The 25,727-nt window shown below is 32.9% G+C and overlaps 1 protein-coding gene across 4 annotated transcripts; it reads right to left on the minus strand.

Annotated features, from left to right (window-relative positions):
• Positions 1-720: 720 nt before the first annotated feature.
• Positions 721-15,991, minus strand: LOC119641930 (xaa-Pro aminopeptidase 2). 4 transcript variants are annotated; one of them, XM_038040851.1, is made up of 12 exons: positions 15,628-15,945; positions 15,272-15,529; positions 7,266-7,621; positions 3,408-3,487; positions 3,030-3,353; positions 2,611-2,958; positions 2,430-2,542; positions 2,098-2,365; positions 1,590-2,034; positions 1,458-1,526; positions 1,221-1,393; positions 721-1,152 (listed from the first exon to the last, which is right to left on the minus strand). In XM_038040851.1, exons 3-12 carry the CDS (start codon positions 7,312-7,314, stop codon positions 901-903), a joined length of 2,121 nt encoding a protein of 706 aa, XP_037896779.1. In that variant the 5' UTR covers positions 7,315-7,621; positions 15,272-15,529; positions 15,628-15,945; the 3' UTR covers positions 721-900. The 4 variants fall into 4 exon arrangements, with proteins under 4 accessions (XP_037896779.1, XP_037896781.1, XP_037896780.1 ...); XM_038040853.1 differs by lacking the exons at positions 15,272-15,529; positions 15,628-15,945 and adding an exon at positions 15,977-15,991; XM_038040852.1 differs by lacking the exon at positions 15,272-15,529 and having other exon boundaries at positions 15,757-15,945.
• Between the last annotated feature and the right edge of the window lie 9,736 nt (positions 15,992-25,727).

Genomic DNA, 25,727 nt, shown 5'->3' on the forward strand with positions numbered 1-25,727 from the left:
AAAATTATCGCCCAATTTCTATATCTTCCCCATGCATACACACTGCGAGATACTATCTCATCTATCTCATATTCTACGCAAATTGCCAAACTTGCTGATGCGGTTTTCAGTCACATATTTGGAAACTGAAAATTAATTTTTTCCTTTATGATCATTATTTAATGGAAGTAATTGGCTATTTTTTATGCCCCTACGCCACTTATCGTACAAGGGTATACTAAGTTTGTTTGCACATGTATGTAGGAATCAAAACGACTTGATATAGATCCAACATTTGTTATACCGATCAATTTGAAGTCACTTTGTGTACCAATGTAAGCTTGTCTGTCCGTCTTGCTATGTGGGGTTCTACCTACAGTCCGCAATTTTTGAGATGTTGTGATGAAATTTGATACGCTGACGTGTTTTGGCCCGAGAATGAATGCTGTTGAAACTTGTTCGCATCAGACCACTCTTTCGATCTCTACCCAAATAAAGTTTTAATTTGAAAATTCGTTTTCGATAACCAGCAAGTTATGGCATGTCCCAATACATTTGCGTAAGGAAAAGTTTTAGATAGGAAGAGAGCTAAGAGCAGTAATATTTGTGTACCGCGAAATCTGGAACGATCTAATCCTTGCCTTAGCGAAACCGATGCATACACGATTCCCTTATACTATAACATCATAAGGTAGAATAATTTTCATTAAAAATATATAATTTATTATCAAAAATAATACATATTTAGTTTTTTGTCATAACCTGTAGCGTTGAGATTACAACATTTTTCCCTAAACTCATTTAAAACTAAACCTTATTCAATAAAAGTACATATATTCTTTCTTTTGCTACGTCACATTCTTTCATTGATCGTTATATTAAAGTAGCTACGACTGTTAGAACTAGAAAGCTTTTCACTATCTATAGTAACCATCGCAAAAAGCTACCAAAGACAGTTAAACCTAATAATATTGCTGGCACTATGATGGTTAGGAAAGCACGTGAACGATTACCCGTACCGGTGGCCGCTCGGTACTCTTCCTCAGGTAAATATTCGCGTATATGCCGCGTTTTGTTCATCATCCAATAAAATGCTTGCATATTGCCTTGACGTTTCAATTCATCGCCGACCAGCTCACGAATCTTTGCATTGTACTCATTAAGCCAACGTTTCTAGGGAGAGAGGAAAAATATGTGTTCTTGTTATAAGACAATCTTGCAACTTATCCAGTAATCCAAACCTCTAAGGCACTTAACAAAGTACCATCGATTAGTTTAGGTTCGTAAGGCACTAAAGTAACATCATGGAATGCTAAAAATGTAGCCCCTGAAGGGTGGCCGCGTTGTGTATCTTTTACTTCTAGGACATTCTTAAGTCGTACACCGTATTCGCCCGGCTTATAGTAACCGGATTCTAAAATTGTAATTAGAAAACTTTCATATCAAAAAGTCATACCAATAATGAGTTATGTTTATACCGCTGGAGAAGAAATAGCCTTCTTTGAAATGGAAATGACTTTCTTGACCGTACGCCACAGATATAGGTGCTGAAATGTAAATCTATTTAACACTGCACATACATATATTAACATAGATTGACTATTACTTACGTTCTTCTACAGCATTATAGGAGCCTATTCCATGACCGGTAGCCTGAGGATAATCGCTCATTGACTCCCATATGGGGCTTCTAACTAAAGCATCTACTTCGGATAGCCTTAAATTGGAGGGAAATTTTAAGTGTGCTAATCTCAATATGCCAGCCAAGACCATTGTGTAAGACTGTTTCATTTCTGGTGTAGGCTGACCAAATAAGAATGTTCTCGAGACATCTGTGGTTCCCTCATAATACTGGCCGCCTGATTCTATCACCAGAAAGCTTTGATCGGTAACCTCAACGTCTGTGACATTGCTAGAAATATAATACGGATAAGAGGAATGTTCACCGTAGGCAACTACGGTGCGCATTGATAAACCCTTGGCATGATTTTGAGAAAGCCGAGATCGTTCAACCTCAAATTTGATCTTTTCCTCAGTCCATTGCTCAGTAAAGAACTAGAACGGATTAATTTGCTTAATGAAACCTTTTATCAGTTATCGAATCCTAAATATACTCACTCGCATTTCTAAATTGCTTATCGCTTCACAGATGGCAGCACCGTCTCGAACATGTGCAGTACGCATGCCGTCTTGTTCAACTGAATTCTTTTGAGCTCTCATTAATATCACGGGCGATATATGTTCGTAAATAATTTTTAAGGGGAAAGCTGAAAAAATTGCCTCAGATGCTCCGGGCTCTTGAACGCAACGTGCTGGCACCAGCACGCGTTTCCAAATCTGTGAATATGTGCGCATATCACTCCATACCTGATGGTATTCTTTAATTCTTGCAATGAAGTAAATGAAACCATTAAGCGATTTACATTTTAATGTTAACTACTGCGACTTACTTCACGCACATTTCATTAAAACAATCGGTACGTAAATGCCAATTTAAACCCAAAGTCATTTTTAAGCGGTCCACATAAAAGAATATATCCTGATGGCTAACAATCAAATAAGACTTTGGCAAATATATTTTAAGAAAATCAATTTCCAATTAACTCTACAAAGTATGCTCAATCAATCTACCTTTACGACCGGTGTGTAAGGTATATCTCGGCCTCGAACATTCAATAGATAGGCAATTTCCGTCAACGATGTTACAATCATTGCATCACATTTATGATAATAAAGTTTCTGACGTAATTCAAGAATTTTATCCTCCCATTTTTCACCAGCATAGGATCTCTCCCACACCTGAATGGTCATATTAAGCGATTCGGGGCGTTCTTCACCCCATATAAGATCTATTAAATTGTTATTTATTTTCGTAAGTACTAGAAATTTATCTTTTAGTTGATTTTCCCATTTCACCCATAAATAATGAGGCACCAAATGAGGATCAGCCCCGACACGCTTATCGGGATGCAGTTGATCCTGGAAGTTAATGAAAAGGTGTTCAATAAAAAATATAAAATTTTATGGACTCAAGAGTTATTTTGCCTTACATCTAGCCAATCGGCTATGGTAATCGAATCATTTACACGAAATAGTTCCCAATCACAATCCAGTTCTCCATCGGCTTGTTGAAGATAACGACTTTCTACCCATAAAGCGGCTCCTTTCTGAGTGATGGCAGCAAAAGCTTTCGTTCCAGTGAAACCAGTTAAATACTGCAAGCGTTGATCCGATGGAGCAACCTCATGATTTAAATGTTCATCGTACGATGGTAATATGTAGGCGTGTATCTCTGGTCCTTCCAATGAGGCGTGTATTTGCATTTGTTCACGCACCGCAAACAAACGACGACGATGTTCGCTAAAAGGCTGCAACTAAAAAATTATTCTAATTTGATTTCTATATAAAACGATATATCCTATGAGTACCAATTTTCCTTTACGGTATTTGCATATTTCCCTCGTATGGCCTCGAAATTCGTTGATTTTGGCAATAGAAGATGGAAGTACTGAAAAAATTTAAGAAATATTTATAAAAATTATTGCATTCTTTTCCTATTTGAAAGATTTATAATAAAATCAAAGAAGAGCAAATGTACCGAAAACGGTTTACGATGCGAATTTTTAATGTCTTCTATCGTAAATTCCATATCATTTAGATTTAATTTAACTGTGGGCGTCGAGAAAAGTCTCAGAATCTTTTAAGCTCCTTGGAGCAAATTTCTACATTGAGCACAAAGATGTTAGTTGATCCTTTGAAACGTTCTACATAGTACACATACGATTTAGTTAATATTTTTGTTTTAAAATGTTTCATGAAATGATTTAAAAAATTTCAATTCTCTCATGTCGCATTGTTTTAGCATTGTAGTCATTGTCAAGCTTGATTTAGTGGAGCATTGACGCAAGAAACAAAAAGTGTTTGTAAAACACGACCCAAATCCTCTGATTGCCTTAAGATTTCATTTATTGTGTGTTGCTCTCTTAGGATAATTAGCAATCGGCGTTTCTCTGGTTGGCGCGATTTTTTATCGTCTAAAGCCTAAATTTGAAATCAATGCTTGTTGAGATCAAAGTTTCACGATAATAACGATAATACATTAAATTTTCAATTCTTCTTCTAAAACCTTCGTTCAAATTTCTTCGAGTCGAATATCTAAAGGATAAAAGAATGCAATCATATCAACCTAGAATCGCAAATAGTTTATTTTTGCTGTCAGAGACTGAAATATGTCATTTGCTAAGATAACATTTTAACGTCTGCGCTTGGAGATCAGCTATTTTTATCAGTCATCAAGAAGGCATTGTGTCTGACTATTGGTGAGCTCTTTTTTGAATGAAATGAAAATGTCAAGAAATCGCGAAAGAAATGTCAACAACAAAATATCGCTAGAGCTTTAATAGAACACGCTGTCAACATATATAATATAAAACATATGTCGTAGATGGTCATCAGAATCATTACAAAATATATACACGTATGTATAAGATGGGAAAAAAGGATACTTTTTGAATTTCGTGAGCTACGTACATTCAATTTTCGAATTTTTTTTTTTTTTTTTTTGTTATATTGGTACACATGTCCGCAACATACGATGACCTTATCATCATTTTGCATTTCCTGTTTGTTTTGTCAGATATAAATATAACCTGAAAAGACCCACGAAAGGACGTAAATTTGCCTCGACGAATGAAATAAAGACTGCACAGTTGGAATAGCTCAAGGGCAAGGGTTATCAGAAGTGCTTCGAGGATTGGAAAAAGCGTTGGCACAGATGTTATGTATCTAAAGGGGCATTGGTTTGAAGAGAGAGATAAACAATTTTAGAGGACGGTTACACGTCATCATATATATATATATGCATTTAAGTGAATGCATAAATCCTGAAAAAAAAAATTCAATTTCGAGTTTAGGCGATTTCAGTCAATTTAGTTCACTTTAAATATTTATTTATTTTAAATTTTAATTTAGTCGTTTATACACATCAGATGTAGATTTTATCGAAAACAAGTGTACACGCAGGATCCTTTCTTTGAAGGATCCTTTGTAAAAAAGATGTCCGGGCATTTAGTTGCTTTGATCTAATTTTTTAAAAATTCCGCAGTTGACTGTGTGCTCTTCCATTTACTGTCACTTGGTAGTCATAGTCTTTTCCGAGACTATATAACATTTGTTCTAGTACCGATTGTAAATAAATATTTAATCTCAAAACTTAGTATAAAGCTTGCTGAAATCGTGTTATTCTCGTTAACCTCTTTTTACTCGTCCCAAAAAGTGTATTAGATATGCGAAGTGCTAAAATATGCGTACCCATAGGTATACCTGATCAGGATAAATGGCGGAATGGATTTTTAGCCAGACCTTTAGGTTCTTCTTTTCGATTTACGATTACGATCTCAAAGATTTTCTTAGAAAATCAAACCCTTTACCAATTTTTTTAGGATGGACGTACTCATTTTATCAAGACGATTGCAACACCTAGAACAAAGCTTCAGAAATCTTATAAAGTATATAGGGCCTTGGCTAACGTCAAATTTTTAATCGATTTAGTCATGTCCTTCTGTTCGCCTGTGCAATGTCTCTCACAAATACTCCCCTGATAGACAAAAATGAAAATTTTTGCTTCAAAATTGAAGAGAGATAGAAAGCTTTTGCAAACTGATCGATACTGAATACAGGCGAAATTGGGCAAAGCACATCACAACAGTGCAACATAAACAAGGAAAACCTCTGCTTTCTAAGTTTTATGCTCATAGGTCAAAATCTATAATACATTATATTATATATATTCTATAAACGATCTTATATTACCTGAGAAGAGATGAAAAGTATCAGTCGTGCCCGTTAAAGAATAATGAAATTTAGTTGCTCTGAGATAAGGCGGGTGGATGCAAAAAATCATATGACAGCCGAATATAATTATTTCCATTTGTTTTTATTTTGTATAATTCACAAATCATCTAATTCGCGAATCCGCCCACAATTATATAAATATGGGTTTTAACTAATATTATTATCTACGAAATTACGCGAAATTCTCTAAGAATGTGATATATGTAATATACAGATATATGCAGATAAATAAATCTTTACATATATTGAACGAAAGCACATTAGCTTTATCATGAAATGGTTATGAATGAGCAACGACTGACACAATTTTTTTTTTTTTTTTATTTTCCAACTATATTTACGTGAAAAATTTAGAACAATCTTCTATTACAAAAGAACTTTGCCTGTAATGGTTTTAGCCAAAAATGGTTTTCAACACCATTATGAAAAATCTTAAAGAACCGAAGCGATGTATTAGTCTGACTGCAATAGAGAGAATAAAATTAAAAAACAAAATTCATACGTCAAAAATGATGTAGGGAAATAATAGCGCTAAGCAGACTGAATAAGTATTGTAAATTCGGATCTCTGACATCCATCGCATAGATAAATATATTTACGAAAAAAATTTATAAAAGAACAGTTCAACGCTTCCATAAGGCCCCTAAGTAAATTTATCAAAAACCTAACTAATACGTATCGATATACTAACCGTGCCTACATCGGAATACCATACAACCTTTATGGTATGCAAGACTCTGCAAGAGGACATTTCCGGATTGGTACCTTTTTCATTTGCTCTTGTCTGAATTTGTTAACAACAAGCACTTCCTTTCGTCCGAAAATATGGATTGCATTTGATTGTCCTGATCTTTTGCCTTGTCCGGAAATATGATATTCATTTACAATAGTGAGGAGTGGCCCTACCATTATTTTCGATATTGTTTTTTTCTATGCAAAGCAGCCGCATCGCATATTTGCTATGCTTTACTAGCGACAAAGCTAACCATCTACTCTACCTTTCCAAAAAAAAACAGACCTATTGACTAATACTTATTCTACTTTCATCCCTAGAATTTAATTCTATGCTCCAAATAAATTGTAATAATAATCATAAGAAAACGCATATACACTGGTAACTGCGATAGGCAATAACGGTATTATTATATAAACTATATGGACTATTGAAATTGATAAAGTACGCTATTACTCTGAATAAGTTTTGTTTATTTTCAATATAATTTCGAGTAATATTTACCCTTTTTTATTAGAAAACGAGACATTGGTCAACTTATTTTATTGGCGTATGTCGAAGTTATTAAAGCTCATGGTTGGGTCATTAATTATTTTGAAATAAGAGGAAAATAACATCAAAAACTTAATGAAATGTAAACTATAATTTCGGATATACCTATTAAATGTCGATATGTATAAGCCACTCTTTGCATACTTACCGAACACAGTTAATATTACAAGCCAATGAAACCATTTAAGAGACTTCATTTCAGACTTTATATATTCTGAAGATTTTCTAATATTTATTATGTATTTAACAATGTTGTTATTCACTTCTTGTAATTAGTTTACCAACGACTTGAAACATTAGAACGATTGGCCACTTAATTACAGCCGACTTATTCGAAGCATTTGTTGCTTATTATAAATATTTACTCTTTTCTTTCACACTCCCGTAATTGCGTTTGTTGTTGTTTTTCATCTAAACTTTGTTCAACTTTCTTAGTTTGCTAAGTACATACACATAAAATGTTTATTCACTTAACATATGCACTCGCACGCATACGTTTCGATTCTGTTAATTAATGAAAATTTATTATTGCGCGAAATAAGTTTTCACTTAATAAATACGATTTTCTTGACAATGCGTATACTAAGCAGATTTTTTTTTTTTTTTTGCTCAAATTGCACACAATAAGAAAATAAGAAAATAGATACGAGTTCAACGGCTAGCTTCTTTTGACTTTTAGAATGCTCATCTCACTCATTACAGGAAACAGAGAAATGGGGGAAGGGACAGATGCCCAGTGACCAAATTAACTTGGAATTTAAATCTAATCGCAAACATATATGTATGTACACTTTGCAATCGGCTGATGCGGAAACTTTATACCCACCATCTCTATCCTAAACAAAAATAAAAATAAAAATACAATCTTTAGAGCCGCTTAAGATTAGAAACCCATTGGCAATAATGCAGCAATAATTAGGAATACCTTTCATGGAGAGCTTCATATTGGAGGGTGCTTGGAACATCAAGCGATGCATTGCACATTCCAAACATACTTTTTTTTCCTGAAAATGTTATTATTTTTTAATTTCCATGGTGTGATCGAAAAAGCAAACCGATTCGAACCATTTTCAATAGTGATCTTCCTTGGTTCAGAACACGTTAGTGTGCCAAATTTCACCAAAAAATCTCAAAAACTGCAATCTGTTGGTTCAACCCAAACAGACGGAGCCACTGTTCAGACGATTAGACAGAGAGACGGATAAACGATTAGAAAAGCTTCAAATTCAGAACCATTTTCCGAATCGATCCGTATAATAAAAGATGAGTCTACCTTAACCCCTTCTGGCTTGGTTACTTAAAGTAAAGCGTTTTTTTTTTGTGTTTCTAATTCTTCGATCACAATGGTAAGGCTTTGTAATAAAGTTCCTGAAATGGAGTCTAGTATAGAATATAATAATATATTTAGAGGATTTCCAAATATTTTCTTTCTTAATTACAAGTCCTTTTAACTTTAATCGGTGCGCCCAATAAAGTTGTTGTTGTTTTCTGGGAAAAAGACTAACGAACGAAGGTGAAGGCAATTGACCTGACGAAAGGGCAAAACGATACGATCATCTTCTTTGAAAAATATGAAATTTTCTATATCAAGCAACAATGATACGCTAGTGAGTATAAGTGAGGTAGTACTTCTGAAAAGTTGCTTGGTAGAGTGAAAGGCATATATGTATAAAATTTGCAAGACAAAAATAGTGAATAACGAAATTAAATACTTTTTCACGTATAGAGTTCGAAAGCGTATTTAAGTTGACCTTAGCCTCAAAGATAAACCGAAGTGTCCTGCAAGGCTCCTTATAAAGATGTGGAAGAACTTGTAAAAAAAAAAAACTAATTAAAAATCGATAATGACCTCAAGCAATGATTTAAGTCATGCACTACTCGAGAACAAAGTCACAAAAAACATCCCAAAGAAGACGGAAAGAGAAAGTGTGTCACTCCTTATGTTATTCAGTTTTAACACTTAAGCGGAGATTTTGGAATTTAGATTTACATTAGAAGTGTAAATCCGGTTGAGGAGACGGCGCACAGGATTGTTTCTAACCTTTACCATTATTGATCATACACAAGTTGTATTTATAAACTTAAATAATGACAGCTTTAGACTGTGCCTTCAATTTTTTTAAATGAACATCCACATATATCTAGACATCTAGACTGATCAGTTTGATTATTCAATAATTATCTGACAGATGTTTTAAATCGTATATCGCGTGTCATTTCAATTATCACTTCTCATAGCTATGTTCGAATTTCAAATATATGTATATATGTAATTTGTTTCTTTAAATAGTCATGCATTTTCTATAATCAAATGTATGTATGTAGGAACAAAGTGATATAATTGTCAAGGCATATTGTACACAGAAGCACGCACGCACGCACTCATTCGCTCTGCCTATTTATATACAATTTGCTAAATCTACTGTCAAGTGCATTCTCAATGCAATGCCTGTGTAAGCGCAAGCTTACATTGCCCTTATTACAAAACATAAATTTAATATTAGAAACTTTATACATGTAAACTTTATATCTATAAAAACGTTACAGTAGTTTCCATTTAACTGAGTTAATGAAACGCTGTACGTCCAACAAATTTTACAATCGTATCGTGATCCAGAATTTATTTTCTTTATGATGTGTATATGATGGGTATAGGATTACCAGTAAGCAATCAAAATTTAGATCAACGACTAAATTAATTGGACGACTGCTTGGTGAATCAGAAGGCATTCTTTTCAGTCTTGAGAACGCATAGAGTGCAATATATCTCCAGAAGGTAGAAAATGATGCAAAAATCTCATGATAGAGTTTTAGATTTCTTCTTATGTCTATTTTGAATAAAACAAAAGGAAACAGAAACTGATTCTGAATCGATCGGTACAAAAAGAAAAGATGAGTCTATCCCAAATCATTCGAGCAAACTAAGTGTACCCTTGTGCCACAAAAGATGTGCACTTTAAAAAGCAAATATTTGAAAATTCTTTTGTCACAAGCTACAAAGTTCAAAAGTTCGAATTATTATTCTATCAAAAATATAGGATTTTGAAATGAAAATATCAGACACTATTGTCCCTGTCAACCCTAGGATTGCTTTATTATGTTCTTAAACTAGTCCTAGCGATACGCTATATAATTTTTTTTTGGGGATAAATGCGAATTGAAATGAATTTGTATTGTATTTAATGCTGAGCTAAGTTTAGCAAAAGTTAAGGAGCAAAAGCGAGTAAACTCGATCGTAATCTGCATATGTTATCGGACACTAGTTTCGCTATAAAGAGAACGAAGAAATCTGTACTTTATCGACAGCTGTAAAACTCTCTACTCGGCAAAGCGAATCTACGATCCTCAGCTATCAAGTTTTCTCAACGTCTAGAACCATAAGACGATCTCTGTTTCTTTCTCCCATTAAAAACACTTAAGTGAACTTTAAGCTAAATTCGCCTGAAACCCGTACAATGCTATAGAAATCATAAGAGCAACACAATGCAAAAAATCAATCACAATTCACAATATAAAGAGCCCCGCTCTCTATAGTATTATATCCAAAAAAAATATTATATAACGGTAACAAATCGCCGCATTGGTTAATTTTGAAAGTTATTCCCTCTCTGAAAGGTCCTCTTGACAAGATAAGATTGAGTTTTTAAGGCATTGTCGATCCCAAACGGATATAATGCCTTAACTGGTCGTCCCTACAGTGAATGTTCACAGTCAGTAGGCTGCAGCCATTCTCTATGTCTATATTTTTTCCCCTCCTTATGTCTGACCATCAGGGGACGTACAGGGGAGAAAAGTACTGTATACACTGCATGTTTATATACTGAACAATTGAAAGCAACTCTCCGAATTGAACCCACCTATTACTTTATATATGCTACAGTACATGCGCCTCCGTTATTGCAAATATTTCATTCTCTACGTATTTGGAAAGAAATTTAATAAGTTGACATTGATAATGACACACCTACATGCTTTCACATACAATTCTATAAAGCAAAAAAAAGAAAAGAAGAAAAGCAGGCGTTTAAATGCATTTAATTTCCTAATAGCCAAAGATAATTTGCAAAACAAAGCCTACGCAAATAGTTTTAATGGCCACAAAATTTATAAATAAATAAAAATTGTAATAATTTTTATAGCATTTGATTTGGTAAATAAAATTTATCTATTAAATCATTTAAATAGCAATTGAAAATTTCACAGTTTTAATTTATGAATTTATACAATCAATTATATTGATCTCGTTGCATATTAAAACCGAGAAAGATCTATATTGTATTATAGGCACGTCCCGCAGTTTTTCATTGCTTCGCTTTCTCATAATTACCATCGCGAAGCAAAGCTTACTTGTTTCATCATTTCGTTTATAACAACCAGACATACACATATTTATTATGGTCGTAATATTTAGCTTTGATTTAATCGAACCCTCATCTCTTTCTTTGTCCATGGGTTATCGAAATCTTCAAGAGAATCTCATGAAAGCGAAAATATAACATAAACCGGACCTAAGTTGCCAACGGCATATTAAGTTTGAATCATTTTGCAATTGCAAATGCCAAAAAATGGCTGTTACGTAAAAGTTAATCTAAAGAAAGGCAAAAATTCGTTTGATGCAAAAATATTTTTGCAGAAGATCAACTAGCGTACCTACAATACTTTGTGCCTATTTGTCTTCGTATTCGTTCTCAATCTAGCTTTCCCGCACACGTGTCTGTCTGCCTGCCCCCTAGCAAGCCTCTCAGGGAAGCCTCTCAGGGAAGCTCAACTCGGAGAAGTCGTCGTAAGTGTCACGAGTCGTCTGCTCGGAGACTTCTCCACTGAGTAGAAGATATTAACTAGATGGTGTTCCGGGAATATAGATAATCCAAAAGCAAGAGTATACCTGTATCTACGACGCACATATGACGCCGACAGCTCTAGAGCACTATAGTTAGAATAAAGACAATGTGGTCCACGGGGATTAAGTTGCGCACTCACTCTAGTATCTCATGTGCTTTGTCACTACTAAACAGGAGTGACAGCCTTGCGAGACACTTCTGTGGAAAGGGCGTGTGAGGCTTAACTACTGGGTGCGAACCTTCGGGCAGTATTCGGAACACACTTGTAAATTACCAAAAGAGTCTGCGGACCTCGTCTGATTAGAGTTCTAAGGCAAGTGCATGTAGACTCTTTGTTCCCTAGCAAGCCTAATTAACTTCTCGCGTATCTGTCCTATCTGTCCGTCTTCTAGTATGCTATGTCCTTCTTTTTGTACTTCAGTACGTCTACAAAACTTGCTACCCCTCTTCCAAACACACATGTGAAACAGTTCCGTGAAACTTGCCACTTTTATGTCTTTCTTTTCGTCCTCGAGTCCGTGCATAAAGGTTTCACTCACTTGTCAATTCCCCCGTCCTCTAGCAACGTACTGAAACTTACCGCTCCTTTGGTTCCCTATCCGTCCTCTGGTTTCCGCTTGTTTGCCCTCCTATCCATCTCGTAGCATGTCTGCAAAGACTTCCACTCGTTTGTCTTTCTATATGTCCTGTAGCACACCTTTAAAATTTGCGGCTTATAGGTCGTCTTTCCCGCTTATATTACGTGATAAGGCAAATTAAAAAACTTAATACTGCGATCCACTTCAAGCTTACAGTTCAACGTTGCAAAATAATTGCAAACTGAAAACTTATCCGACTGTGCCATAATAAGTTACAAATTGAAAAATCCTAAAAATAACATAATTGATTCAGTTTCATCGACTAATCCACTCATATGGTTTTCAGAGATTTACTTAACATATTAAGCAAACAAGATTCGTCTTAACTCAAACAAAAGGTTTTTTTGTTTTGCTTTTTTTACAAAAAAAGAAATTAAAAATTCTTTAGGCTTTATTTATATTGATCACATTATTTATGTATGTTAAATTCTTTTAAATGCTTCATTAATTAAAAACAGCACTACAAACTTTACTTTTGAATAATTTCGTGCTGCTTGTGGAGTTTTTATGCCATGCATATAATAATAATAGATATACGTAACGCTATAAATTTTCGTTTTTCACGTACTACACATTACGCACATAATAAATAATCAAAGATTGAATGAATTGAGGAAAAATATTCATGCCTATAGTTTACGTCTAGCGGAAGTTATAAATATGTTTGCAATTTTGATTTGTGTTTGTGTTGAAATATTGCATTTAATGACACTTTGAAACTTTTTTTGGAGATACATCGCAGATGTAATAAATTGAAATAGAAACTTATAAATGACGCTTATGGGAGTGTAAATTGAGTTTATGCCCCTTTGCTTTTCAACTTAAAAAATTTTAAATTTTGTATAATTAAAAGGAAAGAATAAAATTTTTAAAATTTATTGAAAAATCGATCCAGGAAATATTGCATTCGAATTCAATTTTCGTAACGTTGATTCATAGACAGAAATAAAGGGCGTGGGAATATTTTTACAGATACTATTAGTGTCAAAGATATGTAAGATGGGAAAAAATAATTAGGGGACAAAATAAAGCTATGCATGTCTAGCTATTTTCAATACATACGATGAAATTATGTAAAGCGATGAACACTTTGTTCTTAACGGAGTAAAAAAGACACTATTTTCGATTTGTGTCGATGTTGCTAATATACAAAATCTTCCTTGTGACACCCTTCTTAGGATATTAAACTTGCTAATTAAACACATGAACATTTGTTCGTAAATCACATCAAGTACATCTTTTCGATCAGTATTGCTTTCACTTTATGAAGATATCTGTTACTTATATATTTAAACCAGGTTTATGAGCTAATATATATGTACATACACGAGGTGTGTTGAAAAGAGATGAATTTTTAAATTTAGTGGGCCCGGCCCGCACATTTAATTTTCGAATTTTTTTTTCTTTTTGTTTTTGTTATATTGGTACACAAGTCCGCAACATACGATGACCTTATCAACCATTTTGCTTTTCTAGTTTGTTTTTGACAGACATAAATATAAACTAAAAAGACCCACGAACGGACGTAATATTGTCTCGACTAATGAAATAAAGACCGCATTGCTGGAATAGCTCAAGGCCACACCAAAAAAAACCTATCAGAAATGCATTCGGTAACGAAAGCGTTGGCTAAGTGGGTTACTTTGAAGAGGACAAAATACATATTAATGAATAAATAAATATTTTTGGAGAAAAATAAAAAGTCACCTTTTTTTTGAACGCACCTCGTATATTAATAAGTTATATCTTGTTTTTTTTCATACGTTCGGCGAAAGGACTCCCGTAGAGGGAGCGACGGACTTCATCTTTCTTCTTCGGATAACTAGCTATTAACTTTCACCCCTTTATAATTTGTGATAAGTAAATTCTAACCTTTCTTTCATGTTCTTTTGCAGGCATTCCTCAAGCTTACCAATGAGTAACGGCTCTTTCAGGTTTTTAGACCTTTTCGGTAAGTTTTTTTTTCCGTTCAAAAATAAAATTAAACTCAGAGATAATACAAGGGGTTTACTACTCCTAAACCCCATTGGAAAATAGAAAATGTTAAATATTTTTCATAACAACAGAAGAGCTATCATTAAGGAGGCATAGTGAGAGAAGAGAGGTAGACGTGAGAGAGATAGGATGAGAAAACGAGAAGAACAGAAAGAGGGAGAAGGAAACAGACAGAATGACAGAGAATTTCCATATAACCCGTATAAAATCACTCATACTGACGTTCGACAAATAAAACGATTTAGAATAATTTTCGTCTTGAAACTGGCGAACTCATTCCAGCGGTTATTAGTGAAGTACGGCGTTGTGGTGTCGCTATCACTTTTCAAGCAAAGTTTTTTTTGACAAAAAGAACCAAGAAGCAAAACGAATTCCAGATAATACTGCCGAAGACTGCTCTTCAGCGTTTCCTAAATTCGTAGCCTTGCTGACCAGGGACTCCTTAAGACAGAACGTTATAAACATTAAAGAATAAATTTTGGAGAAAAACAGAGATTCTCGTTATATTTTGATCAAACGATTGCATATATTTTTCCGAATTCCACCGAGCCTGTATTTTATTTTTCATCAATTTATCAACGAATTAATTTAGCGTGCAAAGCAATGAAAAACTGCCTGGCGTATATAAAAGCTATTCATATATATACGGTTTTTTTGAAATTTTATTAAGTTGACCAAACTCGAAATTATGAGACACGATTCCCATTTAATTGTTGTGCAGGGCGCCTGTAACACCAGCTCGTTTGGATTTGATTTGGGTGGGTATTTTTATTGGGACAGTATTTAAACGGAAGGCCTACTTCGGTTTATGAAAATTTCTTTTTTTTTTCTAAATATTGAATACATTCCTTGCATATTATATCGATTGACGTAACGCAAAACGCGCCAAACCGTGTTTATATTAAAATATCTTTTGGACAAAAATTTTGTAAAGTTTTCTAAACAAATATTTCGAAAATAAACAATCTCAGAGAATATAAAAATAATTCTTTTTTTTTTTATTTATATTTTTGAAATTTTCACTTTTTTTGCATACGTAATAAAAACAACAGCATTAGATTGTAGTGAGGCCGCCAACTGAGGCGAAATGAATCATTTAGTTATTTTAATTAAATCAAAAATTATGCCAATATGTATGTGATAGTGTAAGACCGTGTTAACTAACAAGCTGTTCATTATCATTTATTTTTAATTTCTCGATTTATTTCGTTTTTAATTTCATGAAATTTTTTTTTCTTGTTTTATAATTTCTAATAATCAATCGTTGTAAGCCGTTTAGATTAGTGCAATTTTCATTTTGAAAATTAAATAATAAAAAAAAATGAAAAACTAATTTATTAAAAAACTAGAGAAATATTATTAAATTTCTATTATATATATCGAACCGTTCACGAGCGTGGTAGAAAAGCAACTAATTTTTTTTTTATTATTTCTATTTTTCTCGCCATAGTGAACAACATTTTCTTATTTTGAATTTAATTCATTTTCGAATCGTTTTTCATATTACGTTTTTAATGTGGCGGTATTCTGATTGTTTAAAGAGATACACAACATATATATATATATATATATATATATATACATATATATACAATAGCATACGTTTGTTTGTGTAAGCATCGGTTTTTATGCGGTAAAAAGGCAACAGCAACAACAAATAAGACGAAACAAATGCGCACATTGTCATTTACACACATTTTTGAAGGCTTTGTGGGAGAAATTGAGAATGAATCTGTTCCTCTAAGCTTTGGCAAAAGAGTTTAGTTAACTTGTATGTGCATTATTTTATTGCTTGATTGACTGATCCAAAAGAGAAGAAAGGGTTAAAAGATATAAGAAAAGCACCATTTTCATTTATCTATTTAGTATCTAAAGAGCTCACCATCTAAACGTGATGGTGTCTGCTTTGAGAAACCATTTACTTACCGCAATTGTTGCGGTTAAGGAAGTCTACATATATTAAGGGTGGGCAAAAATGAGATAATGTTTTAAGTTTTGTTATAAAAATTTTACTCTTTAATTGACTTTAATTCCCATTAATTTAGTCCGAAGATATAGCAATGCATTGCCCGATAATAATAACTTGAGATTGCAGTCCTTGATACTTCAAGACCTACTATCCATCTAAGGGTGCACACTAATTTTAATTGCTATTCCCTTAATCCGAAAATATGGTTTACATTTGAGAGCTCCAATCGAACGACGGACGGACGAGCACATGTTAAGTTAGATTGTTATTAATTTAGTTCGAAAATAAAGTTTATAGAGTAAACGACAATGCGACAAATAGCTTTGACTATCAACTTTCGAGATTTTGACGATGACGGTTGACTTTCGATTTCAATTCATGAAAATAGCTCAGGACTGCCGAGCATATTTCATTAAATTAATTCAAAATATTAATAGAGGATATATAGAGCTCTTCGTTAAAATCCCACATCAAATCGTTTCTTATATTCAATTCGTCCAGCTAAGTACGCCTCCTTATTAAATGAGATAATATAGAGAACCTCCACCCAATTTGGTCAAATAACAACCATAATAATGCCAGTGAGACTGTACTATCTACTGTTGTAATATTCCTCTCAACCCTTGTCCCTCTCCATATTATTTGAGTGAAAACATTATGATAGCGTATGCGGGAAGGGGAATGTTGCCGAACAGTGTTTCATAAGAGGTTTTGAAAATACTGAACAGAAACTAAGAAAACCTATTTTCTTGTATCTTTCACCAAAAATATCAAACGTGCTTCGGGTTGCTTGTTGCATATGGATCTCAGGCTTTGTTTGTAATGCATTGAAGCCACAGCATGTAAAAATTGTGTAAAAAAGCAAACCACACAATATGTCTCGGTTTTCACATTGTAGATTAATTACATACGTCGATGACAAGAAGAGTTTATCATCTTTCCATTTTCTTCGTAGTCTTCTCTTTGATCTTAAGTTTGTTTATGAAAACTGAACGATAAAAGATTAAAACTGATTCATAAATTATTTCTATGAAATTTAAAGTTAAAATTATAACATCACACAATTTTTTACTGTTGTGGTTTTTGACTTTTGTTTTGTATACCCATACTGTCTGAGTACAAGAAATTTATAAAAAAAATGGTTATAACGCATAAGCTTTTTTACTCGAGATGCGTTTTTCTCATGAGGTATAATGAGTAAAAGAACCGATTTAATCAAGTATCTGTCCAAGTACTATTGTAACATAAAATTTTTGATGTAAAACGAGCTTGGCTACTCTATTCACACGGTCATCAAGTAAGGTAAAAAAAGTCAGTTCAATCGCTTAAAGTTGACATAAAAAATGTATAGGCATATCTCAACATTTTTTTTGCCTCTAACTCCTATATACCACGTAATTCCTTTTACATTTATTCTTCGGGTAAGTTATCCTACGTGGGCCTATTTATATTGCATATATACATTCCTACTAACTAATTATGTATATAGACTATGCAATATCTTCGACAATATTCTTTGACCCAAGAGCGATCGTTATGTCGCATTCATTGAAACCCTATAAAAATTTTGTTGATCAGATTAAAGTTTCGGCTTCAAACATGCATATCGGTTTGCTTAATCTTATCTTAAAAATTGCGATCTTCACGTTGAACATAAGGATATAAGATGGACAGACGGACAAGAAAACATAAATCGATTGAGTAACTCGGTATGATGAAAGGTGGATCTATCTAAATTCCTTCTAGATGTTGCTTAGATCAGCACAAACTTAACATACGCTTGTACCATGAGTGTTGTAGACTGTAAAAAAAAAATTGATTTTCCTTTTCAACCAAAAACAAGCATGAATTTTTAACAGTGTATTATCGTATTACCCCAAATGGCAAAAATTTCAAAATTCAAACATTTATTTGAACAATAAATTGTGCATGAAATTTTTCCTATCAATTGCTCTAAAAATACTGACGAGATCATTTCCCGCGAGTAATTAAGCACTTAGTTGTCTTACAAATGCAAGCATTCTTAAAATAATAAACGCTTTTCCAGTTAATAATGGTTTTAAGCTCAAACGCACACGTGTTAATACATTTATGCACTTCCCTCTTATCGCTCGCTCGCTCGCTCGCTCGCCAGTTCTCAAACTCACTCACATATTTCATTAAGCATCATTGCATGTGAAAATGTTTGTTTGCCTTATGTATTTATTAGAATTGTTTTGTTTGTTTATTTTATGCACTAATTATTCTAAACGCGATGCACTTATAACCTTTAATAGGGCGGCAAAGTTGTTTGTTGTCTATAAATACATACATATACAACATATGTAGTTGTTTGACTTCCACACATCATATCGTTATTGTTTCTAGTTTTTCAAAATCACAATTAATGAGTGCAGTTACCAATCAACAACAACAAAATATCATAGATTTCAATAAATCATAACGTAATGTAAAAATTTCTCTCCCTCTCTCTCTTTTCATATTGCTTTATTGCTGACTGTGTAGTCGTCATTCGTTCCATTTGAAAGATAAACAATTGAAATCCTATTAAATGGAAATATTTCCTATCTATAACGTCTAGTAGATCTGTCTTATCTTATCACTGTCTTCTCGTATCCGTAGGTAAGATTTGAGAAAAAATCTTTATCAGACTAAAAATACTAAAGCATTTCAAATAGCAAGGGTTACAAGAATGAATCTTGTCGTTTTTCAAAAGTAAAATGATAGGGTGGAAATAGATTGACTTATATGCGGGTCCCAAGACGATTTGAAAATAGCGACAGCGGAAATAGTCGTGTCAAATTGCTTACACATATTTACCTTCTTCGGTCTTTTATTGGCCGAGGGATACGATTAAGAATTGTAAACTATTCGCAGATCTTTTTTCCTTCCGCTTTCTTTAATTGAATTAATCACGTTTAGTTGATGTATGTAAAGACAAAATTAACGAGAAAGAGTGTCGGGCATAGCCATCGTAATTACCTCTGGCACCTAGGTGTTAACTTGAAAGTGGACGTCAGTTGGCTTCATAAGATCTTTATCTGCTTATTTTTGTGGAAAATATTCTATGCGTAGAAATTGCTCGGAAGAGGAGAGTTCAGTCTTTTTTTTCGGGGCAAATGTCGAATGGCAAAGAATTTCTTCTAGGAGCTTTAGGTGGTATTTTACTAGATTAAGGTCTTGAATTTTACGGCTTAGAGTGTTTTTGCTAACATGAAAAGATTTTACAAACACTTCAAAATAGTAAAAAGCTGGCGATAATTGACTTTTCCGATAAATAGAGCATTCAAGGACCACTGGTACTAGAGTAAACTGTTCCGAGGCATCAAACATAATTCTTTTGATTACATACATCTGCTGAAACGCTTGCACCCAACGCTGTGACCATATACATTACTTTAGCAATATGAAAGACATAAAAATTGTCGAGTCCAAAAGTCAATTTTATGTCTGTATTTTTATTTATTATACACTGTTTTTGCTTGCGTATATCTGTCAGACGGGTCTCGAATAAGCACATGTTTGGAATCCTTTTAACCTTTTATTTCAACGATATTGTCAGATATAGACAAAAAGAAAGAAGTTATATACAAATATGAACGCTTGCAATTCGCGTATGTTATGCTAGTATAATTATTATTTTTTTCTTTGTGAGAGTGATTTAACAATAAAAACAATTCCTTGCGCTTTTAAGAATGTAAGATTTCCCTTTTAAAATTTGAATTCGCTTTAAAGATAATTATTATTTCGGCAACAAAACAATGAAAAATACTCTTTTTTTTCTATAACCCAATCAATTCTCTTTTCTAAGCAACTAGAGGGAAAGAAGAAGATGAAGCATATACCCAATGCTCGCTAGATAACTAGTGAAAGTAACCAATGCAGCGAAATCAATTCCTATCTCGCTCTCTTTACTCTTACTTTCCGCTCTGCAGTTGATCTCATTGCCTTTGTAATAACTTGCAAAGCATTCTATTTGTTTTTACTCTCTTAGCCAGTATAAAATTTGCTAAAATTTGAAAAGAGCACAGAACATGTGTCAAAAAAACTAGTTTGTTTACTTGCGAAACATCCGAAGAATGCGTAAAGTTTCGATTTATGTATTTAATATGCTTTTTTAATTAAGTGAAAAATGTTTAATTTATCCTTTTGTAAAAATTATGGAAAAGAATTAGTTTCCTACAAACTAAACAATTTGCCAATATTTTGCCAATGTCCGCTTCACAACTAGTAAGATTAACTAGTGCAAAATCAATTCCTACTCATTCTCTTTGCAATGAAAACTGTCTACAATTGATCTCAATGTTTTTTCATCTCTTATCTTTTGCTTTGCAATAACATTACAATGAGAATTGCTAACACTTTAATAAAGCATACATCACCTTTCAAGAAAGCTAGTTTTTACTCGTAAAAAACCTAAAGAGTGCGCAAGTTTTCCATCGCATCCTTTTTCTGAAAATTATGAATAGTTTGTAGAACGGTGATGAAGTAAGTTTTCCTCTTTTTTCAACCTTTTCTGTCATCTTTCTTGTATATAATCCACTTTTTATGTGATGATAATTGAAAATCAAAATATAAAAATAGTTACATGAAATTATGTTATGCTGTATGTTTGATTAATACATAAGCTAAAAATATGTATATATTAAATTTGTACTTGGAGTTCCTTAAGGCAAGAAGGCATAAACCCATAACTATTTCTTCTTCTTGTTCTTCGCGATGCAAACGTTTTGAGAAAACGGAAATAACTCTCCATCGCATTCCCTTTAATTTATAAAGCTTTTAAGAATTATTCCAATCTCTGTGACACAGATTAAAATAAGTCCTGAAATAAATCGTTTATTTTGTCATTTTATTTGTAATATATGCATAAGTGTAATTTCATTTTCTTATTCTTAGCAAATGTAATATTTCATAAATGAGGAAGAAAAATAAACGGTTGTCGTGGAAGTTAAGTACTACAACTTTATGGAACCACAATCATCCACATCCGATTTTGAGACAGCGCTTCATGTGGGCATAGGTCCACAGCTTTCCATATAAAATCTTTCAAAAGTTGTAAACCTGCATATGAAATTAAGTTTGAGTGCATATGAATATGAAAAGTATTACTAAATTAAAAAATCCATTCTACCAGAAAGCGACACGGAAGAGAAGGAAAATGTTGTGTTTCGCCAAGTTCTCTGCTTATTTGTTTGCACTTCGCTTGTTTCTTGTGACCGTGCGCCTTGTAAGCCTTGTTTTTTGATTAGTGATCCTTTCTTGATTTGTACCCTGCGACTGTGCACTTTCTTAATCTTCTGCTCCCTTCTTGGTTCCTACTTCGTGACTACGCATCTTGTAAATCTTCCATATTTGCTGTTCTTCATCCGAAGCTGAGATTAAATTATAATAAATGAATTTAAAAGCAATATTAAATGAAAAAGTACATCTTAAAAGTTTTTGTCGATAGGTCAGCGTACAGTGTGAACTATCTTGGTATACGAAATAAATCGTTCGCAATTTTTGACCGCATAGGGAATTAATTGTTTTTCTGTATCATGATTTTGCATCCTTTTGCCTGCATCAACGAGAAAACAGCACTCAAACTTCGTATTACAGCCAAACCTTTATCAATTGAACACATATAAACGGGTTGCCAATGAAACAGTTAACTGTTATTCACTGAAGGAAATATTAAAATTTAGATCTTAACTCAGCGAGGCAAGAACTTGCACTGAGATAATATTCTTCTTTTTATTGTTTAGTTTATTTTTTTTACCTTTCATATAACTTAATTTTGGTTTGTGTGCAGATTAAGGAAAATAGACTTTTTCTTTGCGGTAAGCGCGACGATTTCCAATTACCGAGGATTAAGATAATAAAAGCTTTAAGGCTAAAAACAAGTTTATGATATAGATGGTGATGATGTAAGTTTTGGGAATGTTTTTTTTTTTTTTTTTTTTTTAATATTTGATATAAGTCACGAAAGAACAAAGTTAACTATGTTTTTTTATATACGCACAAAGACGGAATAAGTTCTGGTGTTATTATTAATTATACCCTACATAACTTGTAACATCGTTATTAAATGTGCGGGCAATCTGTACAGGGACTTAAAAGATCTATTGTACTCTTTTGTATTAAAAGTATATCAAGTTTGTTGGAATGCATGCGACACCACGAAAGACTTGACGTGATTAATCCTGCACTCTAAACCAACTTATTCATTTCCATAACTTCAACTGGGTTTTTTGTTAGTAGTAATGTGCAATGGCCTAAAGGCTGGTTGACATCCATCTCTTCAAACTTTGCTATACACTGGCTAAAAGCTTGCAAACAAGGGAAACTAGTGCATCTAAGAAATCCAAAAATTTCGAAAGAAATAAAGCACCCATTTTAAACACAAAGCACTTATTGGCACACCTATTATATTGTATTATTCATTTAAATTAATTTCAAATTCAAGTAAATATTTCTGATTTTTTTTATTAAATTTTTCTTTATTTTCTTATTGGATGTAAAAATTACAGTATGGAAGAAATAAAACAATATATATATATATTCGCAAATAGGAACTGTCTAATATATATAAAAACTTAATTTGTTTGACATTAAAAAATGAGACTAATTAGTACTACGTGTAATAAATAGTAAGACAACAATATACGTTTATCGGTTCAGATTTTGAAGCTTCGTGAAAGTGTGTTCACATTCCAGAGAAAGTGCCGCTTGCTGTTGCAACAGTCTTTACTAGTGCGATTTAGGGCTTAGATCAAATTTGTAATCCAAGTTGGTGGCGGTTGAATACTGCAATTTATTAAATATAAGAATTAAAGAACTTATCTTACATAAAAGTGTTCCCAATTGTTCCCGTACTTGGTTTAGTTTTTGTCTGTCAGAATGTGCGCGTCTTGAAAAAGGTGTGCCCTCATTTATGGATTTATGCAAAGCTTGCCTAAGTTTATTTGCTTCTCATAAAATCAGCTAATCAAACAAAAATAAAACACATTCGAGTTCATAGCGAATAATAACAAAAGCAAATTAAAAGTTTTGTCAATGCTTCTTCTTCGTGGTGTTGTTAATAACTTTGTCCCAAATTAATGTGCTACCTTTATTGTTGTTGTTAATTATTCGCTTTCATGTAAGCCAAGTTGTGCCTGAAGATATTTCGCCTTTCATTCTCATCTTTATCTATTATAATAAATTTTTTTTAAATCTTTTTTAATTTTTTTTTTTTGGTCCGATAATCGTATAAGGTTAAATGAACATAAATTCAAACCAATAAATTAAAAGGAACTGTTTTTAAAATTTTATTTGAAATTGTCATGAAAAACGTAGGGAAGTTAAGCCAGCATAAGCAAAGTTAGGCTAGCTTAAGCATGCCAAGCGAACAATATTGCTGAACTGTGTTCTCCATTGCCTTTTAATTTGATCAAATAACTAACGTGTGAATAAGAAACGTTTCGTTTCTCTCGTTTTTTTTTTTTTTTTGTTTTTCTCATTTAAAAACACTTTTTGTATAATTATTTTCTCAAGACATTTTTTTATTGATATTTTTTTTTTTATTAATATTTATTAATATTTGTTTAATGTCATTATTAGATATATTTTAATATGAATTTATATGAGATGTATATAATAATATGTTGATTTAAATTAAAATTTTATTTTATTTTTTTTTTATACATTTTGAAATGAAGTTTCTTCTTATTTTTCCAAAATATGTTAATATGTATATGCATTTATATGTATATATACTTATAGGGTAATGAGTTGTGTATTTAAGAGAATTCTGTTTTATATTAGTTTGTTGTTTAACAAAAAAAAAAAAAAAAAAAAAAGACAAAAAACAAAACCTTTGTGTATATAAGCCTTTGCGAGAGGAAGCTTCAATATTCATCACCTTGAATCGATTAATACGAAACTGCATAGCCGTAGGCTAATTGAGATTATCTTTAGTTTTTGATTCATTTATTCATTTATATCCATCGTCCAAAGCGCATTATGTCAAAACGTTTGCAACACCCAAAAGGAAGCTCCATACACCCGAAAACGTATGTATGGTTTTTTTGGTCAGCATCAAATACTGAATTGACCTAAGCATGTCGATCTGACTGTTTGCCTGCCTGCCTGCCTGTCTGTTTGTCTGTTTGACTATGTCCCTCTATGTGTCCGTTTTTGGCGAACATCCGCGTAATCGTAAAAATAAAGTCATTAGCTTCCATTGGCCAAAGGACAAGCGTGCAATGCAACGTAGCCTGAAATTACTTGTGTTTTTTAAACTCAAAATTTATCTCTATGTGCTTCTATAAAAAAAAAGTGAAGCTTAGGCAACTCCACTTAACTAAAATATATTTTTATAAAATATTAAAAATTAATTTTTCTTTTGAGATATAGATGGCGGGTAAAAAAGATTCGATCGCTTTAGAGATTTAATTTGCAGAAATAATTCGAGGAATTTGCCATTTAAACGACTCCTGTTAATTAACCGGTAAAGTTTTATTTTTCCAAGTTTTTGCTGTCTGTAATATCACCTTGCATTCATTAAAATTAAAGTCATTTTTTTAAGTCGATTTAAAAACGATAAAGATTACAAACTTACAAGGCCTTTAATTTAAGAGTTTAAGATTTAAGGGCTACTTTAAATTGAATTCGTTAAGCTCGTGTTAAAATTTGTTTTCAGAATCTTCAAAAACAAAATTATTCCTGGCAGGTCCTGCTACTTTCTTTTCATACTATCTACGTAAGAATTTCACACATAGAAGAGCGAAATGAATATTTTTTAACGAAAAAATCCTTCAATTCTTCACTCTTCTTATCTTACAGAGAATTTACGGGTCGAATTTCAAGGTAGTCAGATAAAAATTGGTGCTTCTAATAGTACAATAAAGTCGCAAGTTTCAAGTAGTGATCTGCGCTGTCTGAGCACAATACATTTGATTTAATACACATGCGGATGAGTTATCTTCAAAATGTTTACTTACATATGCTTTTTGAACCCATCACCCAAGCATGGCTTGCAACACTTAGAAGTATGCTTCAGAGGCTCCATAAAATATATATATATTCTTCATTTAAACCGACTAAGCATATCCGTCTCGTCGCTCCTCCAGTATATCTGTTTTTCTATGTAGTCTATGTTCCAAACATTCTCCCAGTCGCAAACATGAAGATATCAGCTTCAA

This window comes from Glossina fuscipes, unplaced genomic scaffold (genome assembly GCF_014805625.2).
Source record: "Glossina fuscipes isolate IAEA_lab_2018 unplaced genomic scaffold, Yale_Gfus_2 197, whole genome shotgun sequence".
Taxonomy (NCBI): domain Eukaryota; kingdom Metazoa; phylum Arthropoda; class Insecta; order Diptera; family Glossinidae; genus Glossina; species Glossina fuscipes.

Coding starts and splice junctions, on each gene's coding strand:
- LOC119641930 (XM_038040853.1), bottom strand. CDS start 7,314: ATGAAGTCTCTTAAATGGTTTCATTGGCTTGTAATATTAACTGTGTTC. Junction 2,366..2,429: donor TTTAATGAAATGTGCGTGAA/GTAAGTCGCAGT, acceptor CTTCATTGCAAG/AATTAAAGAATACCATCAGG. Junction 1,153..1,220: donor CTTTGTTAAGTGCCTTAGAG/GTTTGGATTACT, acceptor CTCTCTCCCTAG/AAACGTTGGCTTAATGAGTA.